Source organism: Zalophus californianus, chromosome 6 (genome assembly GCF_009762305.2).
Source record: "Zalophus californianus isolate mZalCal1 chromosome 6, mZalCal1.pri.v2, whole genome shotgun sequence".
Lineage (NCBI taxonomy): Eukaryota > Metazoa > Chordata > Mammalia > Carnivora > Otariidae > Zalophus > Zalophus californianus.
In genome coordinates this window covers 111856952-111883870 of record NC_045600.1, presented here as the reverse complement: position 1 = coordinate 111883870, position 26919 = coordinate 111856952, and the positions used below count along the sequence as shown (strand labels likewise).

Genomic DNA, 26919 nt, shown 5'->3' with positions numbered 1-26919 from the left:
GCATTTAGAATCTATGAAGCAATTTTGTTGAAATAATAGTTTATTTCCATTGGTTAGTGGGCAACCATTTGACCATCGTAAGGCACTGACTTGTACTAACATGATTTTAACACGAACAGATGGTACAATAATTAACCTACTCTATTGCAAGCTAGTAAAAAAAAAAAGGCAAAAATTAATTCTTCAAAGGCATATAGAACACTATCACTCTTCATTAAGCCCATTCTTTGACATTTGCAGCCGTGACCTTTACAATGCTCCAAACCAGGTGCAGGATTTTTGGATACAAACTCATTTCCTATCCAAAGCAGGCATCTTTCCCCAAAGCTGTTGGGACACTCGGGTTATGCTTTCTTTTTTATTAGAAAACTCTTTAGTATTTGCTCTAGTTATGTAGAAATGAACCACAAGGCAGGGTTATATGGTAGGAATTTATTAATGAGCAAACAACTTTGTTCATACCAGGAAGACCAGCAATTAGGTTATAAATGACTTGAGAGCATATGCAAGAACTTACAATTTTAGAGCATTCCATCAGAATGTCTACTGCCCAAGTAGGCCCACAAGAGGTGCTCCATAAATGCTGGCTATCGTTTTATGCTGTACTCCCTCTGAGCAAATGATGTGACCTGCAGAGGGAGAGTACACATAGGGAGCCTCCCTGTAAGGGTAAGCTGGAAAATTCAGTAGCTGGTGTTTTTAGATTCTGTCCCTCAGAAAATTTAGGATGAAATCCTATGCTGTTTGCTCACTCCCCAGGAATCCCACCATGGCCCATTGATTCCACAGAACCGAATCCTCACTGTACAACCCCCAGATTCACAATTCTAAGAAATAGCCATTTAATGCACACTTCAGTGGCTTCTAGGGCACCGCTTTATTCTTATACAGAAGCCAACATTAGCCATCGGAAGGCAATCTAAAATCTACAAAGCCTAGAGAGCTCTCTGGAGAATTAACTGTCTACTATACAGAATTAATTTTATATTCCTATGATCACCTTCAGAACTCCTAACCTGAAAGTAACTCGAATACTCCATGGCAAAAAGCAGGCAGCTTGAAAAGCAAATACCAAACTTTTATACAGGTGCCAAAGAAGACACCAAGCCAAGAAATGTTACTCTGTGCATAGGAAACCAGCTCACCATAGGTAAGATTGGCCTTCTGAAGAGGGTTTGAGAATATGAAGCTTGTTTCTTAACTCTCATTAAAACACTAGGGTGGTTCTCAAATGTGAGGCAGAAAAAGGCATACTTTGGGTCCTTCTTAGTACAGTATCTGAGTTAACAACAAAAGAAACATTTTGAGGAGAGAAGAGCCAAAAATAAGAACTGGTCATTGAGTCTCCAGGGCAATCTAAGGCTGGAAATCCCTTAGCCAGTGAAGGTAATTTTAGCAGGTACTTTTGGCCAGGCTGTCTAAAGCAACTAGTGTGATGAAATACAGTGTAATGGTCAAAATGTGCTTCCAGCTCTGCCACTGTCTGGGGGACCTTGGACAATCCATTGAGTCTTTATGTAGAATCAGGGTTAATAGCTTCAGACAAACCAGCAGACTCTGTTCACTGCTGTACCTCCAGTGAACAGTGCTTGATACTGTGGGTATCACTGAAGGATTCTAGGTTTGAATTTTCATTCTGCCATATACAAAAGGAATACCTCAGGAAAATTACCCACCTTTTTTGAGCTTCTATTTTCTTACTTATAAAATGGGTATGGTAATTCTTTCATAGGATTTTTATTTTTTTATTTTTAATATACGCTCTACACCCAATGTGGGGCTCACACTCACAACCCTGAGATCAAGAGTCACACGCTCTTCCAACTAAGCCAGCCAGGATTGTGAGTTTAAAAAAATATGGACCTGAAGCAGTTAGTAAACACTAAATAAGTTAGCCAAAATTGCCTACTATATACTAATTCTTTACATTTATTTTTAAAACAATTTCAGGGCGTTTTGGTTTTGTTGAAGACAATTTTTGTGACATGCAGCTAGCAAACCATGACCTCCCAAGATCTGCCTCCCAACCCATAGGGGTAAGCTCTCAGGAGCCACATTTGTACAGATGATCCTGGCCCACCGCTGTGTGGTTCTCTCATTTGTCTGGCACAGTTAATATGTAACACCTGGGGGGCTACAGGGTAGCTGACAGGAAAAGCAGAAGCTGTTAGAATGATGTGGATGTACAGAAGATACACAATGCCAGTTTAGTTCCTGGGTCCGATCTCATCCTGCCTTTGGGAGTCTCTGAGACAACTCTGGATCTTTTTTTTTGGTCTAAATTAGTACTAGTATGCTTATTATTTGTAACTAGGCTTTGTTTTCCAACTAATTTTCTTTGATTCTTACAATATCCCCATAAAACAGACAATAGAGCATGATGGAATGAACACATGGAATTAGACAAGCAGGACCCTGCCACAAACTCTAATTTTTGAGTTAATCGTCCATGAACCTGTTTTCTCATTTATAAAATAGAATAGCAATGTCTACTTTTAGGGCTGCTTCTAAGATATAAATAATATAAGGCATCTGGCAAGAAGCACTCAGCAAGGTAGGGCTCCTATTAGTATCCCCATTTTACAAAAGAAAAACCCATAAAAAACTATGGCTAATATTGAGATTTTTTTTCCCACTACACCACACTGGGAATAAAAACAAGAAAATCCACTGTTTTAAAAGACACAAGAATGAAAACAACGGTGATAACCTGGAGACTCTCAAGTGCTCTGAACTTAACTCTCAGTGATTAAGTACATTGACTTGGCACAAATAGCTTAATGACAGCTTTGCTAATAACCCATTCAACTACCTTTGCTCAGACTCTACACTAATTTACTCCCCAGACAGATTCCTCCCCCTTGGGAAGAGAATATATTACCAACTGATGGGAACATCCTACTCTGCTCGTCAGTTCCACTGTTCTTTTGGTTTTGTGAAACGAATTATTTTCTCCAAGGTGTACCACATACCAGAAAACTGACAGAAAACAAATTGGGTACTTTGCACTAGACCCTTAGAAGACACCAATCCACAAACCCCACTCAGCTAGGGCCTACAGTATAGCCCTTTCCTGAGCTTGTGAATTTGCCACAGGTCCATTGTCCTTTATGACCTAGAGTGCTCACCTATACTCCCTCCTTGAAACTCCTTGATCTAGACTGGGACAGTCTAGATCAACTGTCCCAACGTTGTCTGCATGTCTCAGACTGTGTTGCATAATCATCAGGGATAGGAGTAAGGATAGGACTTTAAAAATTATTGATGCCCAGGGCACAACCAAAGTGATTAAATCATAATCTCTATGGGGTGCAACGTGGGCATTAGTTTTTACTCTGCTTAGTGATTCCAGTGTCTCAGATGGACAGTGGCATTCAGCAGCAAACCCAAGATTAACACAAACTGAAAAACAGTATGGCCCAAGTGTAATTTTTTTTGACCTACATTTAAGAATATTGTGAATTACCAACATCTCAAAATTGAGAATTCACATAGTATTTCCCATGCTCCTCTCAGAGCCCACTTAGCCCACAGTAGTCTATTAAAATATTTACCTGGCTCTTGTAGATATGATTTTGAGATTCCTCTTACTTGACACCCCTGGATTACTGTAATAAAGTGCGTTTGGTATTGTCAGAGCTGCTACATATCAATGTGTGATTGACTTATATACTAATTGGCTCCTATTCTGAAAAGGCCCTAAACAAGCATATCTGTGGTTTAATCATAGTCTGAAAACTGCTTTTCAAAAAAAACTCATAGTATTTTTCCCAACCTGCTGCCTAGAGAAAGACCAACAGTTGCCTTAGAAACTGATTTAATTCCACAATAAGCAAAAAATTAAAACTCAGAAGTTGTCTGTTTACTCCTACAATAGGCACTATTTATTTCCAAATTGAGCATTTCCAGGTTAGTCATTTCATCTTGGGAGATTAAGCAGCAAATTCCTTAAAATGAACCAGAAATACACCAACTTTACCCCCAAAGAAACCTGACAAAATCTGAGGGGCCCACACTTTTTCCTGTTCCTGAAAGAGCGAAGATTTCCCCATAATGCTCACTACTTATATTCTTAAAGCCCCATATGCCATCCAGTTCCAAGAAATGCTGAGAACAAGTAGATTTCGGTTGTTTGTACATTTTCAGTTATCACTTACAAAACAAATTCTGTAACAAGTTCTAGTAGGCTATCCAAAATTCTTTATATTAAAAATTCACTTGAACAAATAACTAGACCAATTAACTACAAATTGCTTGGCCACTATATCAAATCAAATAATGTTGAACCCTTTACTCTCAACTATCACATGCGATAGTCTTCCCATGAGGACTGTCCTAATCAGCAAGGTGGGAAGGGCTATTTTCTCATGGCTGGTTTCATTTGATTGGGCAAAACATAGAGCCACATTTGTTGAAATTACATCAACAAATTAAAGGTCAGAGATAGTACATAACATTCCTCAAACAGTAGCAGTGACAGGCGTTTATATAGTCTTTTATGCGGTTTCAAAGTACAATGCTATAGTTAAGAGCCACCTTTCCAGCTACTGAATGCTAGGTCATTCTGAGACCAAATTAATATACAAAGAGGTAGTACAATGTTGATTGAGTCCCAGATAGAAGAAGCTGTGAAATCGTGGGCAAGTTACTTAACCTCACTGAGCCTTATTTTCTTCTCGCAGATGGTAATAGAAATTAAAGTGCTTTGAAGATAAAAGTGATACATGAACTCTCGTAAGTATAGATCCAAATAAAACCAAATTAAATTGTCTTCAAATCTGGATTTGGCTAGAATATCAATGATGGAGATCTCCGATTTATGGGGACCTTCTCTAAGAAAAAACTCTCCCTCCACCCCTACAGGAGATACTTAGTAGCTTTTAAGAGTGAGCTCAATGGAAGCAACGTGAGGGAGTTTAAATGACTTTTAAAATATTTTGTTTAAAAATTGACAAAAATCTGAGCATCTAATATCACTGTTACAACCCAAAGAGCAATTTAAATTCAACGTTCAAGACAGAAATTGGAAAGCTTTCAGAAAATGCTCCGAAGGCTTTATTAACCAAGTTAATTGTTGGGGATGGTCTCATTCACAGTTCCCTGCAAAGAAACTGAACCAAATCTCATCATTTTATATTAAGTAGGAACAGTGAATAAGGCACATTAATATAGGTGACTTGGGCCACCAATATATCTTTTTTTTAAACTATAAAAATAAACATAAGTAACTAATGGAATAACAAAATAAAAGTTTATTTTATTAGAATTAGGAATGTTCTTTCCCTCTGGGCAACCTGAACAGTCCAGTTACAATGAAAATCTAAGAACAGTTATTTCCACACCACAGGGTGCTCTATGCACAAAATTACAGGGTTAGGAGCATTTAATCAATTTACCAATCTGATTGTCTCACCAACCCGCCCCCTCCCATCCCCCAAGTGCTCTATACCGGGATTTGTAGCTAAAAGATTTTGTTACATCAAGTCCTTTTCTCTCTTGTACTAAATTTCAGTTCCTAATCATGGCTGAACCACATTTTACACTGCAGATTCAACCATTTCAAATCAAGTCAGTCAGTCTTGGATCTGTTATATATGTGTGTATGTATACACATGTGTATTTAATATATTTATTTAAACACACATAAAACACATACAATCTGGGTCGCAGCAAATTACACAGAATTTAGAGTTTGATGATATTATATGCTACTCAATTTTACCACTGTGTGTATCCTGAGCTTTGGATCAAAATTTTATTGAAAATCATTTAAAGTCCATCTACTGCTCAATGAATTGTTCAAATGAAGCATGCACTTTCAAAAGACAATGTAACTGCCCTCAAGAAGACAAGGAGACCCTGGTGCTTACCGTGAATAGAGCCCTCTGACAAAAAGACAGGTAGGTGAAATAGGGAAGCTGTCATACAATATGGCTTGCCTATCGCAGCTGGGGTCACTGAAGCTACTAATATTGAAAGCAATTAACTCAGGGAATTCCGTCAAATATGGAGATAGCTGTTAAAAGCTTGGAAGTTCAGAGAAGGCCAGTTCACCTTGATCCATACAAATTAGGGAATGCACCCACACCTGCAATACCCTTAGGTAATATGCCAACACTGAAACTAAAAAGCATCTCTAAAAAGCACTGTTCCTCCATGGGTGGGGGCTGATATTATGAAGTGCACACACTGTTTTTGGATACTTGTTGCAAGGGCAGCATGTAAAGAGGATTCATGACACTGAAACCTAGATACTGCAGTTAACTGGTAAGATTTTTAAAAACACCACACATACACAAAACATTTTAAGGGAGCCACATATATCTAGATAGCAACTCTGGCTGCTTTTCAAAGTTACCAGGGAAAGGAACTCATTCAAGCTTTCTGTTAAAAAAAAAAAAAAAAAATCTCCTTAGTTTTGATAAATGTCTTTTAAGATTGATGCAGTCATTTAAAATAAAGTCAAATGAATGACAGGGGAGAGGGGAGGAGAAGAGACTATGGAAGAAGCAGACACTGAGTTCAGATTTGCACCTGAGGTGGCAAGGGAGGAGGGGATATAAAAGGTATGGGTGAAGTTGATCCTAAAGCGACAAGTGGTTTAAGGAAGCAGCATAATATACTCAGCAAACATTCACTTGATTTTTGATGGGAAAAGAACAGTTGCAAGTACATCTCATGTAACAACCTTTTTCTAAAAGGAAAAGTAGGGTTGATTCAGCAAAGCCTAACTTAGGCAAAAGGCCAGAGGAAAGTGAACCTACTTCCCAATGGAGTAATAAGATGTACAATGCAAGAGCAGACAAAGCTGCCTCACAAATGGTAAACACTCCCTAGGCGCAAGACATTTAAAGGAAGACAAAGAGGTCACGGAAACTGGTATTTAATATTAAGACCTCTTGATCTAGTTGCCTAGCTCACTATGCACTCCTGTATAAAACTGACAGATTTAGGGATGCTGACCTGTTGAAAAATACCACAGCCAGAATGGCCTAAACAGGTATATAGTTAATAAAACCACCACCATCCTTTACTTTTAACATAGCTCTTAGTAGAAATTTCATAAAAATGGACATCACAGCTAAAATGCATTATTAATTCTCCTATCTGCTGACAATAGAAAAGAAGCGAACTCAGTGATTTCTATTTAAATGCACTAGATGGGAATATTATGTTCTAGGGGTGTTTGCCCTCAAACTGAACCCACAGCAACACACACAAGCAATTTCAGTATCTGCCATTTTAAATTCACAATCTGAAACTAAGTGAATGGCTATTTATTTATATTTATATTTAAAGCAAAAACATTCTATTTGACACCCTAATGTAAAGAAGGGGTGAGAGAAGAGCCATAACTAAAATCTTAAAAGGCTCAAAAGCAGCAATTAAGGGGGAAAAAAAAAAAGAAAAAAGTTGAAATGTCTCCTCTGGATGTGACAGGGAGCGTAGGAAGCCTTCAGGTATGTGCATGACACGGGTGCACAAAGGCTTAGGTAGATGAATGAGGCCATGGGGGGGGGGGGGGGAAGGTTGGGGACTGGGTCATTCTTGAACGACAGCAAAAAGCTCCCTGTTGCAGCCCTTATCAGGCCATGGCATTTAGTCAGAGCTTGACCTCCCTGTCCCTGATCAAGAGCTGGAATTCAAGGCATGAGGCCCATGGCCAGCAACAGACATATCAAAACGAGAAAGGGCAAAGTAATCTCAGGAAAGGAAAATCACAGAGCTCTAGTTAGGTCTTCCAGAGGTGCTAAACCAACACACCTTTATCCCAACCCTCAACCCTGGAAAGATAAAGCAAACTGAAAGAAAATGCACAGCAAATAGACATAATCTTGAAGATTTTTAAAGAATAAATATTTTTTGTAATTAAACATTATGCAAACACGTGCCACGCTTGCTTTGTCCATGCATATGCGCTATATACAATTTTGAAAAATACTGTGTTGTCTTCTTGTTTTAAAAGTCATATACAAAGTTTTTTGTTTTTTGTTTTTTTGTTTAATTCCTCTTGCTGCCTACCCCTTTCCCCGCCCCAAGAATTTTCTTTACAAGGAACTAATTCACTAATTCACTCATGACCTTGGGGTATGAGAGAAAGAGAGTCAGTCTGTGTGTGTGGGTGTATCTGTATGTGTAGGGGAGGAAGGGGAAGAAGTCCTTTACCAAAGTACAACAAAATGGCTGGTTTGGACATGAAAAGCAGTGTCAAGGAGCGGTTTTAAATTTTAACTGTACTATACTCAGGAAAAAGAAAAAGAAAAAAAGGAGTCAGCTTTGAGAATGAAGCTACGTTACAAGTTAAAGTTGGAGGGCTTTTAGTGTGTCTGTCACACTTCTGTTGGCGGCCTAGAATACTGTTGTACAATGGTTTATCTACCTTTTTTTATTACAATATAATTTACTTAAACTTTCCGTTAACAAAACAGAATTCTGGTACTACAGACCAGAGGTGTCAGAACAGGCTTAGTGCCTCCGTGTTTGTGTTTGTTTTGTTTTGTTTTAATTGCATGAGCACTCTAGATGGTAAAGTTTTCAGAGTTCATTTTATGCAGGGCCCCTCTCAGTCCTCAATGTACTCCCACAGGTCTTTCTCATAGCCTTCATGCACGTGCTGCAACAGAACCCTTCGGCGACTCTCACAGTATCTGCAACCAAAGAAAAAACAAACACTTGTCAGCCTCCAATAATAAAAAAGAGGCATTTACTTATTTTTAAAGGCACTCCTACAGTTTATCCAGACCTGGAAGAAGCATTTGTTTTGTTTTTTTTTAACAGGCACATTTTCAGGTCTAGATGTACACAACAAACCGTTTTCTGATTTTAAAAAGGTATTCTTCAAAAGTTGTGATTCCCAGTTTTGAGAATTAATTCTAGAGTAATAAACTGTAAGAAATCCCTAAGTCCCTTTAGAAAGCATTTGATTCAATTCTGTCATTCTACAGATAATAGTTTCAGAAAGAAATCATTTCAAGGGTTATTGATTCACATCTATAAAATCTTTGTTAACTGTGAAAGTGACCATAAACACAATGTAGTAACTATAGTTGACTAAGGGAAGTGAAAATATTACTTGGGACTAAATCTCCAAGTCTTCCAAATGCATTTTCCTACTACTATTAAAAAGATATTAGTATATGTATGTCAGGAAACAACTTTGGGGAAAACAGCTCCATGTTGAGAAAGTAGACATTCTGCATCTTTTTGTTTTTTTTTAAAGATTTATTTATTTCTTTATTTGAGAGGGAGAATGAGATAGAGAGAGAGAACATGAGAGGGGGGAGGGTCAGAGGGAGAGGCAGACTCCCCGCTGAGCAGGGAGCCTGATGTGGGACTCGATCCTGGGACTCCAGGATCATGACCTGAGCCGAAGGCAGTCGCTCAACCAACTGAGCCACCCAGGCGCCCTGACATTTTGCATCTTTAGCTTAAGAGGCAGCACATTTTGAAGTACCCTCTATCCCTAGGACAAAGTAATCCTCTCCTTAGAAAAAACAAATCTAATAAAAACTCTAAAAAAGCTTGGTTAGCTCACTTGTCGATAGCCATGAACCCCAGAATCCGCAGGCTACAACCAGCACCCTAATATCATCCCTCCTCATAATAACCACTTGCCCTTCCTTAGGTTCCTTACAATGTGGCAACTAAGTAGATAAAGCTGAATGGAAGACGCAGAACCTGCCAATGGGATAAATGCTTGACTAGCACTACTATCTGCAATTCGTTGCCCAAAAGACAGAAGCAATCTGTGGGAAACATGGCAGCAACACAGTTACTGAATATGCTAAATCCAAGTTTCACCATCATCTAACTTCACCACTAAGACATAGGGTCAGAAACTTTTGCTCAACAACTGGTAAAGAAATCTCACCTGTACTTATCTTGTACTTTTTGCTTTATATCCTGCAGAGAATCTTGAGAAATATCTCGTTCAAGGTAGCCCGAAAGCACCTCTGTAGCATTCTCTAGATCTGCTTGGTTATTCTGCAAGAGAGGAGGAAAAATACATAGTAAATTTTGGCTTAGATGAAAGCTAAAAAATACACCATCTGCTTCTTTGCCTATAGACTGCTCTCAACACTGACTGCGTAATTTTCACAGGTGGTTTCTGCACCTGTAAGCTCTTTAATCGCTTTCACCTCTAACAACTTGTTCTCTCTTTTCCAGGATAATTTTTTATATGTTAAAAGAACGAAAGATTTACCCATTACCACTGGAAGAATATCAAGAAAAAGTCCTGAAAGTGATTAGGAAAAGTCTTTTGGAATATTCTAGTTCTGCAAAATGCTATCTGCTGAAACACAAAGAGAGGGGAAACTTGAGGAAAAAATATAAACCCATTCCTGTTTACAGCTGGCTGCACCTACTTCTTCTAAGAGAACAATGCATGTAAGATTAAAATTGTTATCCTTTACTACTATGGCTAGTTCTGTACATTTACCAATTTAATTCCCATCTGCTAGTGAGGGTTATTGTCTAGTCACCTATGAGCATCAGTGTTTTATGCATCAATTTTTAATATGCAGTTTACGTTAGTTTCAGGTGTACAATACAGTGATTCAACAATTCTTTACTCAGTGCTCATCACGGCAAGTGTAGTCACTATCTGTCACCAAAAAACGTTAATGCCATCTTATTGACTAAATTCCCAATGCTATACTTTTCATCTCTGTGATTATTTTGTGAGTGGAAGTTTATACCTCTTAATCCCCATCATCTATCTCAACCATCCATCCACCCACTTCACCTCTGGCAACCACCAGTTTGTTCTCTGTATTTAAGAATGCCTTTTTTCCTCTTTTTTTCTTTGTTTGATCATTTGTTTTGTTTTATAAATTCCACATGAGTGAAATCAATTTACTTATTAGAATTACATTCTCTAGGTCCATCCATGTTGCTGCAAAATGGCAAGATCTCATTCTTTTTTATTATACATTAATTTTAATTTTTTTAAAAAGATTTTATTTATTTGAGAGTGAGCGAGTGAGAGAGAGTGAGGGAGCACAAGCAGGGGGAGCGACAGAGGGAGAGTGAGAATCAGGCTCCCCAGTGAGCAGGGAGCCTGAAGCAGGGTTCGATCCCAGGACCCTGGGAACATGACCTGAGCCAAAGGCAGATGCTTAACCACCCAAGCCACCCAGGCACCCCATGCATCAATTTTATTTTATTTATTTTATTTTTTTTAAAGATTTTATTTATTTATTTGAGAGAGAGAATGAGAGAGAGAGAGAGCATGAGAGGGGAAAGGGTCAGAGGGAGAAGCAGACTTCCTGCTGAGCAGGGAGCCCGATGTGGGACTCGATCCCGGGACTCCAGGATCATGACCTGAGTCGAAGGCAGTCGCTTAACCAACTGAGCCACCCAGGCGCCCTCATGCATCAATTTTAAATGAGCATCTCTACTTGAAAACCCTTTACTGCTAAAAGCCCCCATTAGTCATTACTCTTCCACTGAAGGTAACCACCATATTAACTTCTAATACCATATATTATTAGTTTTGCCTGAATAAAGGCTTTTTAACTGAGAACTTATGATGTGCCAGATGCTATATAAGCAATATACATGTATTGTCTCACTTAAACCTTGTTAACATCTTTGAGAAGTATTTACTCCATTTTAAAATAAAGATATAGATAACATTAAGTAATTTGCTGCAAGTCAACTGAGCTAAAAAGTGATTAAGTCCAGTTTCAAATTCAGGGCTGACTCCAGAGCCTGCACACTTAATCACTAGCTGGCTGAACCACATCAACTTGAATGCAGTTTAGGACAAGAAATCTAAATTCTCAGCAAATAGGAACCTTTAAAACTCTATGTATCTTATCTATGAAAGACCAAGTAGACCTATGACACAGGGATATTTTCCCCCACTCAGTAACTATTCCTACCTCAAAGATAATGGACTGGTTATTCTTTTTGAGGTAGAAAGCGAAGACATAAGTGTACATGAGTGTGGCACGACACTGGCAGAGGACATCAACTGCTTTCTTCAGGAATTGCACCTCAATCCAGGACATGTTGTGCTGTTGCATCTCCTCCATTTTCTGCTTCACCTGAGCATAGAGTTTGTGCTCAAAGCGTAGACTCTGCATGTGGTTCATATAGCGATTACAGTAGAACAGGTACCTCTGCAGGGCTGCCCTAGATCGCTGTCCCATTAAGAAAAATTATGGACATGTAATTATAACAAATGTATCAAATACACACAAAAGCTGGTGTCATATTTACAGATGAAACAGTATAGGAATTTAGGGTAAAATCAGGAATAAAAAGGTATCTCTTACCACCTTTTGTTATTTAATATGCTATGAATATCCTATAGCTGCACTTCCCAATATGGCAGACACTGGCCACCTGTGGCTATTTAAACTAAAATAAAAAATTCAGTTCCCCAGTGCTCAATAACCATTTGTGGTCAGTGGCCATAAAGAACATTTCCATCACAGAAAGTTATACTGGGTAACACTGTTCTGCAGTATGTAATAAGTAAACAAGTAAGAAGCATCAACATTTTAAAGCAGAAAACAACAGAGAGATAGCCAGACATCATCTAACTCCTCCTATAATACCAAACAAAGTCTACAGTATCAACAGGTAGGTGCCCCTCTCACTCCCCAACTGAGTTTGAATTTAAGTATCTAGAATTAACCACCAGTTTCAGGAAATACAGGGATAAAAGAACCTATTAAATGATACCAGGGAGTGACAATCAGCAAAATCCAGAATGTGAAAATTTAACAGAACAAAATGACTTAGTTTCCTCAACAAATAATTGGCAACGTGGAGGGGAAAAAGGAACGGCAGACCTCTAGTTTAGAGCATACTCAACTTGTGGACCTGTGTGGATCCTGATTTGAACCAACTATAAAAGAAAATTTATGAGATAAATGGAGACATCTGAACACTGGATAGTTAATGATATTAACAAAGTATTGCTTTAAAAACATATATATACAAAGATAATAATGGTATTGCAGTTATATTAAAAGTTTTTTGTTTTAAAGATTTTATTTATTTATTTGACAGAAAGAGACACAGCGAGAGAGGGAACACAAGCAGGGGTCGTGGAAGAGGGAGAAGCAGGCTTCCTGCCGAGCAGGGAGCCCCATGTGGGACTCGATCCCACGACCCTGGGATCATGACCTGAGCCGAAGGCAGACACTTAACGAGTGAGCCAACCAGGCGCCCCAAATCTGTTTTTGTTTTTGTTTTTTTTTAATTCTATTTATTTATTTGACAGAGAGAGACACAGCGAGAGAGGGAACACAAGCAGGGGGAGAGGGAGAGGAAGAAGCCCGATGCGGGGCTTGATCCCAGGACTCTGGGATCATGACCTGAGCCGAAGGCAGACGCTTAACCAGCTGAACCACCCAACGCCCCATATTAAAAGTGTTTTAAAGATACATGAAGTATTACCAAAGAAACAGTATGATACCTGGTCTAGATTTGTTTTATAGTATTTATCAGACTGCAAAAATAATTCACCTTGGTCTCTCACAGTATACTGTAAATCTCTAGAGACAGACTTTTTAAAAAAGTAATATTGTTATCTCTAGTGCCTAATATGCAGAAAATGATTAATAAATGTCTGTTAAATGCAACCACTATGAAAGGGTTTCTTACCACACATACACATTTCTTTTTTAAGATTTTATTTATCTGAGACAGCGAGCAAGAGAGAGCACAAACAGGGTAAGGGGAAGAGGGAGAAGCAGACTCCCCGCCGAGCAGGGAGCCCGATGTGGGACTGAATCCCAGGACTCTGGGATCATGACCTGAGCTGAAAGCTGATGCTTAACCGACTGAGCCACAAAGGTGACCCTACGTATTTCTTTTTACTGTCATTTCCTCCTCCTCTCCTTATGCCTCAGAGACTACAAATAGCACAGATGCTACTAGGCCCATGGTTGGGTTCCTGCTTAGAAATACTAACTCTGAACCACATAATTAGCCAATTACATGAGCCAGTATCAAACAACACTAAAACATCTAAAAAAAAAATCTATTCCTACTCAAGAATCAGAGAGGTATCAAATCAATGCTTATAGACTGGAAAATTATGCCAATTATATGTCATTGTTATTAGATTAAAAGCAATATTAATGTTATTAAATATGCATTAATTGAAAAATTAATGCCAATTATGTCTGAAATCTAATATGTAGAAAATAATCTGCTTGGCATTTTATCTCCCCCGGAAGCATTAATACTTTCAAGTCTGTCAAATTTCCAAGATTAAATGGAAACACTAAACTACCATATAAAATATATGATGTTAGCAGACTTTAGTAACTGATTTAATGATTCAATAATTCTAAAATTGCTTCTCAACTAAAATACCTCTAAAATTCAACATGAACCCATTCCACCATTGCAAATAAGACTAACTTTTAAATCAAATGACAGAACCTGGATTGAGAAATGCACTAAGTTTGGAAAAAAAAATCCAAAACAACAAACCTGACTGCTTAAGAGCTTAGAACAGGGATAAGCAAACTCTGGCATGTGAGCCAAATCCAGCTGCTTCCTGGTTTTGTAAATAAAGTTAACTTGGAACTTTGTTCAACTTCTGTCCATAACTCTGGCATGACTACTCATCTGACTCTATGGCTGATTTAGCATTACAAGATCAGAGGCAGAGTCGAATAGTTGTAAAGAGACCATATAGTCTGTAAAGCTGAAAATATTTACCATTTGACTCTTTACAGAAAAAGTATACTAATTCTCCTGGCCTAGAAAATAAGAAAATTCAAATGTCCACCACAATCAGCACCATGGCACAGTATGTTAAGTCAACAACTTTCTACAACACAGGTACACCTTTCTAAAGTACTCAACTACCCATCTATGTTCTTTCTGGACTGTGTGCCAACCTTCTAGTACTTTTTAAGGCTACAACTCTCAGTGAATAGTATGTCAGATTATGGGAGTAGGGAAAGTGAGGAAAGAAGAGGCCAGATGAGCATGTAATGGGTGTGCTCCATTCTGGGAGGAACAGCTCCCACTAAATAAAAAAACAAATAAAGCCACTCATAAAATCTTTCTCTGTACACCCACAGGATCAGAAGATTCTAGTTCAGTCCAAAAGATACAAACTAGAAAAAAATAATGTGTTCTACCCTCTAGAATCTAATGTTAGAAACTGGTTTAGAAGCTATGCACAATAATCTACCCTCCCTGTGGATCTTAGAAAGAGATTCTACCAGCACCCAAATGAGGCCAAGGATAACTCATATACTTTCTCTACTGATGAATACCATATCTGGCTAGATCTAGCTAGATTACTATTCATTCAGAAGTAAAAACTAAAAGCCTATACCACAGTAATTAGGAAAAATATAATGCAGCTTAAGAAAAAAAAGAACATTTCTCTGTAGACTATTCTCTGTAGGATAACTATTATCAGAATTATAATAAACTTCAGAGAAATTTAGGGTTTCTTCAACAGGATTTAAGACAATTGTGACTGCTTAAAACAGAAGGGGAAAGCCATAGGGAGAAAGGCTAATATTAAAACAAACAACAACAGAAAGAAATGCAATGACAAACTCAGCTAAATAAAAAAATACAAAGGTAGAATCAAGTCCAAATGGGAGGTTGGAAAAGCATGACTCTTCAGTATAGAACTTTTATAAAAACTACATGGTGTGATGCATCTCAAATTGGAGTCTAATCATACTCAATGGGAGTGGGGCAGGGGAGCCAAATGATCTGGTCTAAACAGACCATAGGATTTAAAAAGTATTTTAAAATCTGATGACAACCTAAAGAAAACACAAACACTCTGGGATAATCTCAATGAATTTGTAATTAAGAACCAAAGTTTTAGTTCAGGTCTTACATTTGTGAAATGGCTGAAACTGGCATTAAGCAACATTAATTGTACTAAGCTAATGAGGACACAAGTGAAAGCGAATACATCAATGATAAATTCTGATCAAACCAAATCATGATGCACTATAGGAATAAAGATTTGCAATGGCTGAGATCTAGAAAGTCAGTGGGAAAACAAGTTGCCACATGGCACTTAGTAGCATAGTACCATTCAATTTAAAAAAACTTGGGTCATCCAGCAGTTTATCAATAGTAATTTAATTTCAACAAACAATTTACCTGTCAAATTAATTTTAACTTGAGTCTCAAAGGTTTCGTAGTTTCCTTGGTTTGGTTGTATAGTTGTATATGAGCATAAAAGTTTATAGCTGGTTTTATGTTGAAACATTTAAGTAATATTATAGTGAATATAATTTAAATCAACACTGGAATTTGTGGGCGTTTTTTTTCCCTTTAATTTAAAAGGAACACAGATATTGTGAGACTCTGTGAAAACACCATTCATCATTTAAAAATACAAAATATTATTTTCCAGCTTTTTAAAAAGTGAGACACAGAACTCTCACTTCTAACAATATGATAGACTAGGCTGTATATATTCTTTTGTATTTATGGTCTTTTTAATTAGAAATCAATTTTAAAGGAACATTTAAAAGGTGAAAAAATAAGCAGATGTTTTGAATGAAATCCTAGTAAGGAAAACCATTTGAAAAGAACATTTTTGGGACAACTAGGGAATTTCAATATGGAATAGATGAATGTAAGGAATAATTAAATTCCAGGCTTCTACAATTATGACAGAATTACTAAGCTGAAAGGAACTCAAAGTGTCGATGAAGGTAATTCACACCTAGTGTTTGAATCCATCTACAACAGTGAGTTATATCCCTAACTAGTAATAGGGAACTCTCCCCTCCTGAGGCAGTCCATTCTAAATCAGCTCCTCTATAATCCTTACCACTTCTTGATGGATGAGGTTAAAAAAACAAACAAACAAAAAAAGAATCTATATAAACAGCAGCAAAACTATTTAACAAATACTGTTCTCTGGACTCCTTGCTGGGGTGAGAAAATCTTGACACCAAAACTAGATTAATGAAAAGCAAGCCAACAAATCTATAAACAGGAGTGCTACTGATAAGCATTTTGGGTAAGATTCCCTTTCTAAATGTACACAGATACCCAGTATTTACTGGGGTGTCTTTCCACAACTCTTTCAGAATTGAGAACTTCTGCTGAATCATTCCCTAATAAACCCGTGAGCACATTCTCGGTCACCTGTCACCTGAAACAAACGTACTTACCTCCTGTGCATCTCTCGCTGCCTTTGCGTCATCCTCATTATAGCGGTTACAGTTGTACCTTAAAGTAAATTAAAAGGATTCCGTAAGGCCAAATATCAAGGAAAAGGGAACAAATCACTGAAGTTTGGCCTGGATTCAGAGATTATCTAGAAGCAATATTGTTCTTTATACAGGTAAATGGAGGTATTTAAAATGCCCAGGGTTCTACCTTTATGACAGAATTACAAGACTGAAAGGAAATCAAAGTGTTGTTGGATTCCCCACCTCCTGAAGTAGTTCATTCCAAATCAGCTCCCTGGTAATCATTAGAAAACACTGTCACTCTAGAATTTCCGTTCCTGACTGCAGTGTGGACTTAAAAAAAAGAAAAAAGATTTTATTTATTAATTTGAGAGAGAGAGAGAGAACGAGTGGTGGGGAGGGGCAGAGGGAGAGAAAGAGAAGCAGATACCCCGCTGAGCAGGGAGCCCGATGCGGGGCTCGATCCCAGGACCCTGAGACCATGACCTGAGCCAAAGGCAGACGCTTAACGACTGAGCCACTCAGGCGCCCCTGCAGTTTGAACTTCTAACTCAGTTTTTGAAGAAAGAGGTCTTATTTCCTAGGTTGTCTGTTATATAAACCAAATATTTCCATTTTTTCCAGTTACTCACCTTCTTATCTTTATAAACCAAAGAGAACCAACAGTTGATGGACTACCATGTAACAGTTGCTGTGCTATATGCTTTACATGCTATTACAGTTTACAAGAGTCACTGAAAACTGAATGACACACAAAATGAGAAGCAGGAAAAACGTGCCCAGAAGTCAGCTCAGAGTAGAGATGAACAAGACTGGCATTTCCCTTGTTCTGATTAACTCTACCTCTGCTTTTCTGGGAGTCTACATTATGGGAGCAGCTGATACTTGAGTGCTTACTACATATCACCCACTTACTACTAAAGTCTTTAAATGTACTATCAGATTCAATTCCCTGAAACACCTTATGAAATGTGTATTATTATCTTCATTGAGCAGACAAAGAATTAAGTTTTGAGAAGATAAGTAACATACTTAAGGGTCACATAACTAGGGTTTCAGAGCTAAAAATGCTTGTCTCCCAACTGAGGGCCACGCCCTTAATTATGGATTATATTATTCACATGCTGTAAAAGTCATGTCTTCAGAATCTTTTTAACAGTAATCCTTTTAGATCTAAAGGAAGAATTCTGAATTTAATTTAAATCTTGTTAAACTGGACTCATTGTTCCAGCTTGTCAAGTTTTCCAGGATTTTAATGTCTATAAATTTAATGTTCTTCTATGATGTTACCCCAAAATGTATGCATGATTCTCTAATTAGTGAAAGAAAGTCATCAGTAAAACTGACCAGAAAAGCAATAGACAGTTTACGTGAATAAAAAAGGTAAGGACAAAACCTTTCGGCAAAACCTTGGAAGTATTCCATTAGGAAGACTCAAATTCATTTCCTGTAACTCCAAGAAATGGACATTCAATTAATCCTAAGTATCTCTGCGTGTATTCATAGCCTAGGCCACAAACATCTCAGCTCACACTGAAATACCTTGCTGAGGTCTACAAAACACTCCCTAATCCATCATCCTAATAATACCATTTGATTTGGGGATTTGACATAAGAGAAAAGTTATGTGGTTTATATGTAGTTTGTGGAATCAATCACAAATTTTGGAAATTTGGGATTACATTTTGTCTGCTTTCAGTTTTTGGTAGCTTTCAATTTTCCTTAACTACTCAGTAAAATAACCAACTATAGCTTAATGATCTCATCTTTCAGTTTTTAAAGTAACCCACACCACAATTCACTCAAGTCAGGAGATTTATTAACTTCCCCCCAGCTTGGGTTATAATCCTCTCTTACCAAAAATTACTTTACTCAATTTAGCCCAAAGATCGGCTCTTCTTGCCCTCTACTGGTCAACTATTAATACCTCTTCTTCCTATCTAATATATCCTTAAAAACGTTCCTTTTGATATTTTTAAGGTATTTATAAGCCTCAACTCATTCTGAACTTACTCAGCCAAAATTATTAAGGAACTGAAGGCCAGGAAAGCAAAGAGAATTCATCTATACTTCTAATTCAGATGATGGATAGTGCTACTTGGAATGCTATTTTGAGGATTCTGAGGCATTTTCAGATTTAAATAAGGAAGCATAGCATGATTCATTTGCAATGTTAGCTATGGGTAAAGGCAAGACACAGGAAACATTTCTGACAACCCCGGTCCAGGCCATTCTTCATTCTCCTGTATCCATCATTTGTTTTGCTTCTTTTGTTCAGTTTTCTTCCCTTTTTTTTTTTTTTAAAGATTTTATTTATTCATTTGACAGAGAAAGAGAGAAAAAGCACAAGCAGGGGGAGCGGGAGAGGGAGAAGCAGGCTCCCCACAAAGCAGGGAGCCCAATGTGGGGCTCAATCCCAGGACCCAGGGATCATGACCTGAGCTGAAGGCAGACGCTTAACTGACTGAGCCACCCAGGCACCCCTCTGTTCAGTTTTCAATATAGCTTCTTTAAAATTTGAGTTATGATCAGAGATTTCCTTACATACAAAAAATGTATCTTTGGGATACCCAGGTGGCTCAGTCGACTGAGCGTCTGCCTTCGGCTCAGGTCATGATCTCAGGGTCCTGGGATCGAGTCCCGCATAGGCTCCTTACTCAGCGGGGAGAAGCCTGCTTCTCCCTCTGCCTGCCACCTCCCCTGCTGTGCTCTCTCTCTGATAAATAAATAAAAATCTTTTTTAAAAAATGTATCTTTAACAAGAAATGTATCTTTTAATAACTCTTCTTCTCTATTCATTAGGCTTATTGGTTTAAATATACTAGAGTGAATTTAGTTTCTGGGCATAGTCTAATCCCCCAGTTTGCTTCTTCAAATCTAGAGTACCTGTCTTCTTGGCTTTGACAGTGGCAAAATCACTTTCTTTACTTCCACACAACCAACTAGTTTTACCTAAGTCAGAATTAATTTCAGGCCAAGTAATCCCTCTCACTATTCCTTTAATGAAACTAATAAAAGTTCCAATGAAACTAAAAGAAAAGACTTGCCATTGTCCTAAGGTGAGATCCTCCTCCTGTCCTGCCCCTGCAGTTTCTTCCCCTCCCACTCACTCTCTACAAAGCAGCCACAATAGTGAGGTAATGTATGTAAAGCACACAATACAGAGCCGTCTCATCTAAATTACAGATCTAATCAGGCCACTCCCCACTTAAAACCCTTCTGATAATGTCCAGACTACTTTAGGTCCCAGTCTACTTTGTAACTCTTTTCCTATGCCCCACAACTTAGGAGGGGCCACAAACTGAAATGCCAATAAGCAGGTAACACAAATTAGTGAAAATGGGTCATCTGTGTATTAAAACACTCAGAAATACCTTCATTTTTACCAGAAGATATGCTAGCTCCCTTTTTTCTCAAACCTCAAGACATCACGAATCTAACTTACATTTTCCCAAACTGCTAAGAAATATGGACAGAAGGGAGATATATATTATCTCTACTAAAAGTGATGCCATCTTTTAAATACATAGTGCCATCATGATATATGCAAATGCCCTTAAGATTCAGTCTTGGGGAAATATATCAAACTAGAAAGTAAAGGCCTCATCTAAGGGGCTACTAATCAATTCCAGGCAAATGCTGCCAAGCAGGAATGCAGGCTTGTTCCTATGTTTCAAAGAAAGGCTAAAAATCTGATTGCAGTGGGCAATTTTCCAATTTTTAAAGTTTGGGACATATTTTTGTCTAATAACATACAAGGGTAAATAAAACATAAGTGCAGGTTGGGTCTTGCCAATAATCTTTTAGTTTTCAACTATTGCCTAAAAAGACATATTAGACAATCCAACTCTTCTCTAAATAAGTCATGTACTTTCACATCGTTCTACCTTTGTTCATGAGGCTCCTTTTGCCCTGAACATTTTTCCTACCACTTTCAACTAATGAACTCTTAAGCCCCCTTAAAATTCTCAAATATTACCTGCTCTGTGAAATATGCCTCATTTATCCCTGTCTCTGGACATCTTGCATATACTTTTAACAATGATCACACACTATATTCATTTATCTAGCTCCCAAGTTAGATGGTGACTTCCATGAGGCAGAAACCTTGTAATACACAGCATATATTACATACTTATGTGAACATTTTCTCCCCTTCATTTCCCCAACCTACCAGGCAGATCCATGTGGTTCCCAAGGGCCAAGACACACCCAGCAAAACTCTGCTTTACAGTTCTGGTTACGACAGACCATGTGATTACAACCGCCATCCTTCTCAATTGTGACATGGCATTTGGGACATTCCTATGAAGAGAAACTATAAAGTTGGTGTCAATGCTACACTAGGTTGTATTACTACCACCAAAGAGAAGCCAGTTCTAGATTTGGTTTATTTTTAAATACCACATTTATTGTTACGAATACACGTAAAGAAAGCACTCTGAACAGTGGTGCAATACAGTAAGTACTACTAGAAAAGTTATTACCATTATTACTGGCTACTAAGATATACAACAATTAAAAGATTTGTTTTAGCAGGGTTGGGGACAAAAACATGGAAGTACTTTTAACCATACATGTAGAATAATAGTTTTACAGGAGGTAAAACATTTTGTTCATGTAAATATAATTAACTGTCCGGTGTCATCTAGAAATAATTATTGAGTACCTCCTGTATACCACACACTGTTCTCGGTGTTTTATATGCATTAACTCATAATCCTTAGAGTGATCCTATTTTCATTTGTCAGATGAATAAACTAAGGGAGAGAAAAATAATAAAAACACTGGTCTGAGGTCACACAGGTAGCAAATGGTAGAGTCAGGATTCAAGCCCAAGCAATTTGGCCTTAAGAATCAGGCAAGTAGGACTGGTAAGATAGGTAAATTCTTCTTGTGGCTACTGAATTCCCCAACTTTCTTCTGTCAAATACCCTTGTTTTATTTATTCTTGTTGTTTAAGCCCCACCCTCAACATGGGGCTGAAACTCACAACCCTGAAATCAAGAGTCACATGATCTACTAACTGAGCCAGCCAGGCGCCCTCAAATACCCTTGCTTTAAGTCTTTCTCATTGTGGTCCATTTATAACCGTGCTACAGAGATCACAGCTTTTTCCAAGTCTGTGTCATATTCCTGGTTACTAACGAGCCAAAGTTATTACCCTACAGCAGGTCTATTGTTTTTTTTCTTTTGGAAAATCTAGAAAATCAAACTTATTCATTTTAATGAAACTATAAATAAGATGCAAAGCTTATATTTTTGCTGCGTTTGTTTGATGCCTGTAACTCCCACGAGGGGGGAGTATCACCCATTATATTACTTACACAATTCTGCCTTTGTGAAACAGACTACCCTGGCCCATAAACTATAGTCATTTTAAATAGGTAAATATGGCCATTTGAAATCAAGTCTCTGAAATCAACTAAGATATTTTACATTTTCCCAAAGAAGCAAATTCCAGGTCTAAAATATCTGTTTCATTCTATATTTCTGGGCTATAATTAACGAAATAGTATTAAGCTCTCAATATGTTAGGATACCACTGATAATCTGCAAAGCTGTTTAAGGAGCAAATAACAATAATAAAAGCTTCTGAAGCCTCTCAAGAGAAAAACTCTTTGGTTTTTCTCAAAACTACCAAGCAGATAACTTTGTTACTACTAACTGCCATTCTTCCTTAATAATCTACTTTCTAAACAAAGTCAAACATATTCAAGCCTATACTCCATATTTTATTTTTTTTATTTTAAAGATTTATTTATTTTAGAGAAAGAGTGTGTGCAGGAGTGGGGGGTGGGGAAGGGGAGAAGAAGAAGACTCCCCACTGAGCTAGGAGCCCAATGCAAGGCGGGGCTCCATCCCAGGACCCTGAGAATCGTGGCCTGAGCCAAAACCAAGAGTCTGATGCTTCCGATGCTTAACCAACTAAGCCACCCAGGCGCCCTGTACTCCCTATTTTAAACATCTTGGGGGTTTAGAGTATTTGGGGGATTTCTCTAGATGCAGAAAGAGGGCTACAGTTTAATCAAACTACTTAGTAAAAATACAACTGTCCTATTCTAAATACTAGTTTTACAGAGCATACTAAAAGATTCTAGGGCTTTAATGAACACATCTGATGGAAAATCAATTTTCAAGAAAGTATGCCTGGCTAGGAAATTTTTTCAACAACAAAAGTAACCACTTCCTAACAACATAGAAAGGTTTTCTTAAGTGACATGAGTTATTTCTACCATGATAATTTTAGAGAGCACAAAAATACTGATTTCAACCACACATTCCTCAAAGGCATAGGCATTTGTTTAATGTGGCGAGACTATTTCACTACTAAGGCTTTCTGGGAGATAAAAATATATTCACATTTTAATCTTTTTGGGTACAACAGGGTACTAATGATATAAAATTGTGTGTTTTGGCCTCCATCGTTTAAATACTCTTTTTTATCACTGTCCTGTGACTGGGTGATGGAAAGCTCTAAATTAGCTAGTCAAACAACTCAGTATTCTTTAAGCATCACCTTCACATGTGAAAGGCAATACTAAAAATGAATAGTCCATGAATAACACTACCATTCATCACCCTAGTCACTTCCAATACAGATAGGATATAAGGTTGAATTAAATAAAGATTGTTATTTATACAATTTCTACTAAGAAATTGCTGGGTACACCGTTGGGACTCAAACATACACTTATTACTTTGTGACAGAAAAGAAGGGTGCTCAAGACTACATCCATTTGCAGAACAAAACATCTGTCTAGGGTTAAAGCAGGGGTCCACGGTCATAAGGAGACTGAATCTTAAAACTGGTATCATAAGCAGTAGTGTACTTCAAAAATAAAAACAAAAGAACAAGGGATATCTATATTACCCTCAAAACTTCCAGTTCTTAGGAGTCAATCCTCTTAAATCATTATTTTAGAAATTTAGTATGTTAAAGGTGTCAAACATGTTACGCCCAGTGCAGTTACATAATAAAAAGTTACTCAGTTACTCTTGATACTGCTCTAAAGAATGACTCCTTAAGGAGGGGCCCCTGGCTGGCTCAGTCAATAGAGTGTGTAGCTCTTGATCCCAGGGTTGTGAGTTCAGGCTCCACACTGGGTGTAGAGATGAAAGAAAAGAAAGGAAAAGGAAACAGGAAAAGGAAAGCAAAGCAAAGGAAAGCAAGCAAGAAAGAAAGAAGTAAAGAGTTACACCCAATGTGGGGTTCAAACTCACAACCCTGAGATCAAGAGTCGCATGTTCTACCACTGAGCCAGCCAGGCGCCCCAAACCATGGAGATTTTTTAAAGGCAGAAACATAAAGGCAGAACAATATGAAAAAGCATTATCAAACCCCTGGTTAGAAAAATTGTCAACTTTTTCTTCTATAGGAAACCAATGTTTTCCTAACAGATAAAAACTTCTAAAGAGTACTGTGCATGTTGCAGTAGTGCTCAATAAAATAAACTTGGAACACTAAAAAATTGACATTCTGGGGGAAAAAAAACAAAACAAAAAAACCACAAACTCAACCAAAACGCCCAGCCCCCAAAATAACCAAAAAAACCCCAAATCTTAACTGACGAAAAGGTAAAACGAAGTCCTTAACTAGGAAAACTTACTTATTCTGCTAATGCACCTATTCTTATAACAGTTTCACTACCAAGAGTTTACTGAAGGAAAACACCAACCTTTGTGTTGGCTGCAATCCAATTAGAGGTTTCACTATCATCATCACACTTTTTAATCCACTTCTTTAACCACTGTTTGAAAACAACAACTGTTAGGGTACAACAAAAGACTTAAGAAAAGGATAGCAAATCACTTCAACATTAAAATACAGTCAAGTTTAAATGTAAAAGGCAAAGCACGAGATTATCACTGGATTTACTTCCTTTTAAACCAAGGGAATCCTGTAGTTCTCATAACCTATATATATAAAATCAACCAAAGGAAGACTTTTTCTGGCTGAAGCCAAGTAGGGAACCTAGAGCTTGATGAGAAGCCCAGCTCCAAGATGTGTCATTCCCCTTAGCTAATTACAAAGCCTGCCCAGGGAGGTGCCTTAACCACTGTTATCCTGATAATCATCAGGAAGGGACTTATTCCTAAGGAATGCTTCACGAATACTTGCGATGATCATCTGAAACAGAAAGGAAAAACACAATCTTCTATCTATAAATGGATAACAAAATTGTGGGCCCTGGTTTTCAGTCAAGTCTCAGAAGTGTTCTATTACGTTATTTAAAAATGAAAATACCAGACAAACTCACCTTACATTTAACAGGATCGTGCCAATTTTCTCCACAGTTAAAGCTGTTAACATAAGAGTTAAAAGAAGTAAGTCCTACCGAGTGTAAGTAAGTAAACAAACAAACAAGCAATTTCATGTTTTATAATTTCTCAGTGGTTTCATCCATTTCTAGCAACTGGCAAATACAAGGGCATGAGCCAAGTTTACATTATTCCACAGATTATTTAGAATTTAGTGTTAGGAGAGCGTGTATTGTGGTGTGTGTGTGAAATAAAGAAATGATTATAGGCATGAAGACATGCTCTGATGACAATTATATAAGGACTCTCTAAACATCCACCAAACTGTTAAGATAAAAAAAATTCAGTTTAATCCCATCTGTATTTTTCTGATCGTTTTATATATGTACAGTTCTGTGCTGTAAACAATCTTGAATTCACCAAATAATTTTCACTATTTTGAACTTAAATTTTGACCAGTGCTTTATTAGCATGTATTAAATCTCTTAACACCCCAAATGAAGAGTAAAAGTCTGATTTTGTAAAGTAATTATGTAATTTAATGCTAATGCACAGTGAGCAATACTTGGGAAGTAAACAGGTCACATCTTTGCATGATCCAAACAAATGAACCTCAGCCCTATAGAGATAAATTGTACCAAGTAAAGTATAAAACAAAAGAGTGTGACGAAATATTTTCTAAGAATATACTAATTGTTAATTCCTTCCCGTACTCTAGGCACATGGTATATACATTTAAGAAAGTATAAATTAAGAATAAAAATGCTTATGAAAAAATAATTGCTGAGTGGCTATTAGCTAATCAAGTAATTCAGGGGTGCCAAAAATCCTTTGCAAATGAGAGGAACAAAGTGCTATCAATTTAAATGAAGTCAAAGATAATGGTTACTTCTGGACAAGAAGATGGGGAGTGGGATGGAGAAAGGAACAAAGGAGCTTCAAAGGAATCTGTCATGTTTTATTTCTTAACAAAAACAAAATACTAACTTTGTGTAAGCTGGGTTAATAGCTACATAAGTATTCACTGCTGTTATTCTCTGTATTTTGGTATCAACTAAAAATATGTTATAATGTAGGTATACAGGGGCGCCTGGGTGGTTCAGCTGTTAGGCGTCTGCCTTCGGCTCAGGTCATGATTCCAGGGTCCTGGGATCGAGCCCCGCATCAGGCTCCCCACTCAGCAGGAAGCCTGCTTCTCCCTCTCCCACCACCCCTGCTTGTGTTCCCTCTCTCGCTGTGTCTCTCTCTGTCAAATAAATAAATAAAACCTTAAAAAAAATAAAGTAGTAGTATATAATCAGACTGCACCTCCTGTCTATAGGGTAAACTCTAAAACAGTAATGTAACCTCTACCAAAATAGTATGTATTTCATACATATTTAATCTCTGTGAGTTTACCTGCTCCTTTTTGGAAATATTCAGTATTAATGACGTGTAAGTCTAATTCTATAGCTGTTTGTGGAGGAAAAAAAAGAATGGTACGGGATACCATTATAGT

The 26919-nt window shown here is 37.6% G+C and overlaps 1 protein-coding gene across 2 annotated transcripts in view; it reads right to left on the bottom strand.

Moving 5' to 3' along the window:
* Positions 1 to 5237: 5237 nt before the first annotated feature.
* The window catches only part of ARIH1 (ariadne RBR E3 ubiquitin protein ligase 1), a 119604-nt gene continuing 97922 nt past the window's right edge, over positions 5238 to 26919 (bottom strand). For both annotated transcript variants that reach the window (XM_027568742.2, XM_027568743.2), the window contains 7 exons: positions 25421 to 25463; positions 24839 to 24910; positions 21334 to 21464; positions 17139 to 17196; positions 11889 to 12149; positions 9872 to 9984; positions 5238 to 8648 (listed from right to left, as the gene is read on the bottom strand). In XM_027568742.2, the coding sequence (XP_027424543.1) occupies positions 8564 to 8648; positions 9872 to 9984; positions 11889 to 12149; positions 17139 to 17196; positions 21334 to 21464; positions 24839 to 24910; positions 25421 to 25463 (763 nt within the window). In that variant the 3' untranslated portion in view covers positions 5238 to 8563. The remainder of the gene's footprint in view (positions 8649 to 9871; positions 9985 to 11888; positions 12150 to 17138; positions 17197 to 21333; positions 21465 to 24838; positions 24911 to 25420; positions 25464 to 26919) is intronic.